General features: G+C 42.6%; 1 protein-coding gene across 1 annotated transcript; it reads left to right on the top strand.

Moving 5' to 3' along the window:
* Positions 1-951, top strand: LOC147352297 (putative olfactory receptor 3A4). The gene has a single exon (XM_086360992.1). It carries the CDS (start codon positions 4-6, stop codon positions 949-951), a length of 948 nt encoding a protein of 315 aa, XP_086217118.1. The 5' UTR covers positions 1-3.
* Positions 952-3428: the final 2477 nt, after the last annotated feature.

The following is a 3428-nucleotide window of genomic DNA, read 5'->3' as shown; positions in this document are numbered from 1 at the left end:
GTCATGGATCCGGGAGCCTCAGGAAATGATTCAGTTGTCACTGAGTTTGTCCTGCTGGGCCTCACGAAGACCCCAGCTCTACAGCCCATCCTCTTCGTCATCTTCCTCCTCGCTTATGTAGCTACTGTGGGGGGCAATTTCAGCATCCTGGCTGCCATCCTCGCTGAACCCAAACTCCACACCCCCATGTACTTCTTCCTGGGGAACTTGTCCCTGCTGGATGTCGGATGCATCAGTGTCACTGTCCCTGCCATGCTGGGGCATTTCATGTCCAGTAACAGAAGCATCCTCTATCGGTCCTGCCTCTCCCAGCTCTTCTTCTTCCACCTCCTGGCCGGGGTGGACTGCTTCCTGCTGACCGTCATGGCCTACGACCGGTACCTGGCCATCTGCCAGCCCCTCACCTACAGCACCCGCATGAGCTGGGGAATCCAGCGAGCCCTGGCCGGCATGTCCTGTGTCTTTTCCTTCACCAATGCGCTGACTCAAACTGTGGCTGTATCTACTCTGAACTTCTGCGGTCCCAATGTGATCAACCACTTCTACTGTGACCTCCCACAGCTCTTCCAGCTCTCCTGCTCCAGCATCCAGCTCAACGAGCAGTTGCTCTTTGTAGCAGCAGCCTTCATGGGTGTGGCCCCCTTAGTCCTCATCACTGTGTCCTATGGACACGTGGCAGCCGAAGTCCTGCGGATCCGCTCAGCAGAGGGCAGGAAGAAAGCCTTCTCCACGTGTGGCTCCCACCTCACCGTGGTGGGCATCTTCTATGGCACAGGCGTCTTCAGCTACATGCGGCTGGGCTCAGGGGAGGCTTCAGACAAGGACAAGGGCATTGGCATCCTCAACACAGTCATCAGCCCCATGCTGAACCCCGTCATCTACAGCCTCCGAAACCCCGATGTGCAGGGTGCCCTGAGACGGGTGTTCACAGGGAGACAGCCCCCCACGTGAGATTTCTTGCTCTGGCTTTGAAGAATATCAGGGCTGCACTAACTGCTTCCAAGAGGTACTGCGATTAGTGCAAATGGAATGTGAACATGGTGAAATCAAATCAGAAACTGGCTTAGGAAGGAAAGTACAATAAAAATAACAGTAGCTGTTACTTATATCATGATTACCATGTGCCAGGCCACTCTTCTAAGTGACTGACAGCTATTAACTCATTTAACCCTCAGAACAAACCTATGAAGCAGGCACAGATTTGGAAATTACAGATTAGGAAACCCAACCTCAGAGAGGTTAAATAACTTGCCCAAAGTCACACAGCTAAAGAGTGTCAGAGCTGTGATTTAAATCTAGGTGGGCACTGTCTCTGCTGCCTCTTAAAAGTAATACATCATTCCAAAGAAGAAGGGTATCTGTAAAATGGGATGGATGGGACAGACAAGAAAGAGGGTATAAAAGAAAAGGAAGGCCAGTGTTATAGGAAAAATATTTTTAAAAATGGAGTAAGAAGTTTTTTTAATAAATTTATTTATTTTAATTGGAGGTTAATTATTTTACAGTATTGTATTGGTTTTGCCATACATCAACATGAATCCACCACGGGTATACACGTGTTCCCCATCCTGAACCCCTCCTCCCACCTCCCTCCCTGTACCATCCCTCTGGGTCATCCCAGTGCACCAGCCCCAAGCATCGTGTATCATGCATTGAACCTGGACTAGCAATTCGTTTCATATATGATATTATACATGTTCCAATGCCATTCTCCCAAATCATCCCACCCTCTCCCTCTCCCAGAGTCCAGAAGACTGTTCTGTATATCTGTGTCTCTTTTGCTGTCTTGCATACAGGGTTACCATTCTTTAATACATTTACAGCTTGTTCCAGAGCAGCTGGAAGAGGCTGATAGAGAAATTGCTGAAGACTGACTTTAGCAAATAAACCAACAAAAAGAGAACAAAGTTTAAAACCAAAATCCAAGGGGCAAGGCATTGTTTAGAAAAACCATAGAGATGAGGTAGAATATAGGGCTGACAATAACAAAAAATATGTGTAATAACAGTAATTAAAGAGTTTCAGCTCACCTGAGAAAGTCTCCCTGACTGACTGACTGGAGATCTTTGCCTTCTTGGACATAAACCTGAACCGAACTCTACTTCTGCATTGCTAAAAGGAAAAAACCACTTCATTTATTCCATTTATAGCTATGAACATCTTTTTACATAATGCAATAAAAATGCATATTATTAAAAAATTAGTATGAAAAGAATAAAATTACTCATAAGTTCATTTCAGAGATAATCATTTTGATATTTAGTCTATAATTGTTTAAAAAGCGTGTACCTAACATATATTTGTAAAAATAGAAAAACCTGCTTTTTTCACTTAATAATATAGTGATAACATAGTAATAAAAGAATAACATAGATGGATATCTTTCCATGACATTCAATAGAGATCTTACTCATTTTTTTCTAGATTGCATGGCATTCCTTTGAATGGATAGAATAAAATGGATTTTACAACTTTCTCTTAGTGAATGTGCTTTGGTTGAAATAATCTCGTTGGATGGAGTGCTGCAATGAACCTAGAAATAACCTTTATTTAATTTTCAAAGGAACAGATTCATTGATTCTTTCCCCACTGATATAAAATCACCCTTTCACTATCGACTAAATATCCTTCTAGTTTGGGGTCTGTTGTTGGACCCTCTTTTGCTCTTCTCAATCATTATGGTATTAAAACACAAGTTAATATGTAGTTACGGTATTTTTTATTACTTTCATTTCCCTGGCGTTGGTCTGTCTTTGCCATACTCATTCCTGCAACTACTTATAATCATCCTTCCAATTAATTTTTAAAAATCTGTAAATTTCTACTAACAGAGTGTCAATGTATAAATTTAGGAAGAACAGACACCTTTGTATTACTGATTTTCCCAATCTGGAACAAGGTATATCGCTTTAATTACTAAAGTCTTATTTTATAGCTTAAGAGTTGTTGTTTTGTTTTTTTTTAATAGAATTGTTGAAACAGAAAGCCAATTTCCCTTGCCAGGAGGCAGATTTATCCAGAGTGATTCAGGAGGCCAAGAAGGCATGTCCCACAGATAGGGGTTAGTGAGTATACGCTCAAATTGCTGCAACTGGCTCTGGAGAGTCTCTGATACTTAAACACAGCACTTGGAACCTTGGGAAAAAGGTTCTATGTGAATTTATTATTCTGATAGTCAGGAATATTTACACTTAGAAAAGTAATGGAAAGGAAACATTTTTGTGTGCTTTATCGAGTTCACCGGTTTTTAGACCCCCAGCTGTACCTGGAGCACAGACATGTAGTTTATAAGACTTGAAAGTAATCAGTAGGCTTTCCTGGGGGCTGAGGTAGTAAAGAAGCCGCCTGCAATAAGGGAGACCTGCATTCAATCCCTGGGTTCGGAAGATCCCCTGGAGGAGGGCATGGCAACCCACTCCAGTATTCTT

Source organism: Bos grunniens, chromosome 19 (genome assembly GCF_055505025.1).
Source record: "Bos grunniens cultivar Pamir isolate PY7600 chromosome 19, Bosgru_T2T1.0, whole genome shotgun sequence".
Classification (NCBI taxonomy): Eukaryota; Metazoa; Chordata; class Mammalia; order Artiodactyla; family Bovidae; genus Bos; species Bos grunniens.
Note: the sequence above shows the minus strand (reverse complement) of the source record. Positions and strands in the feature narration are given on the sequence as shown.

Bases quoted from the DNA above. Each gene is read 5' to 3' on its own strand.
- LOC147352297 (XM_086360992.1), top strand. From the start codon at position 4: ATGGATCCGGGAGCCTCAGGAAATGATTCAGTTGTCACTGAGTTTGTC.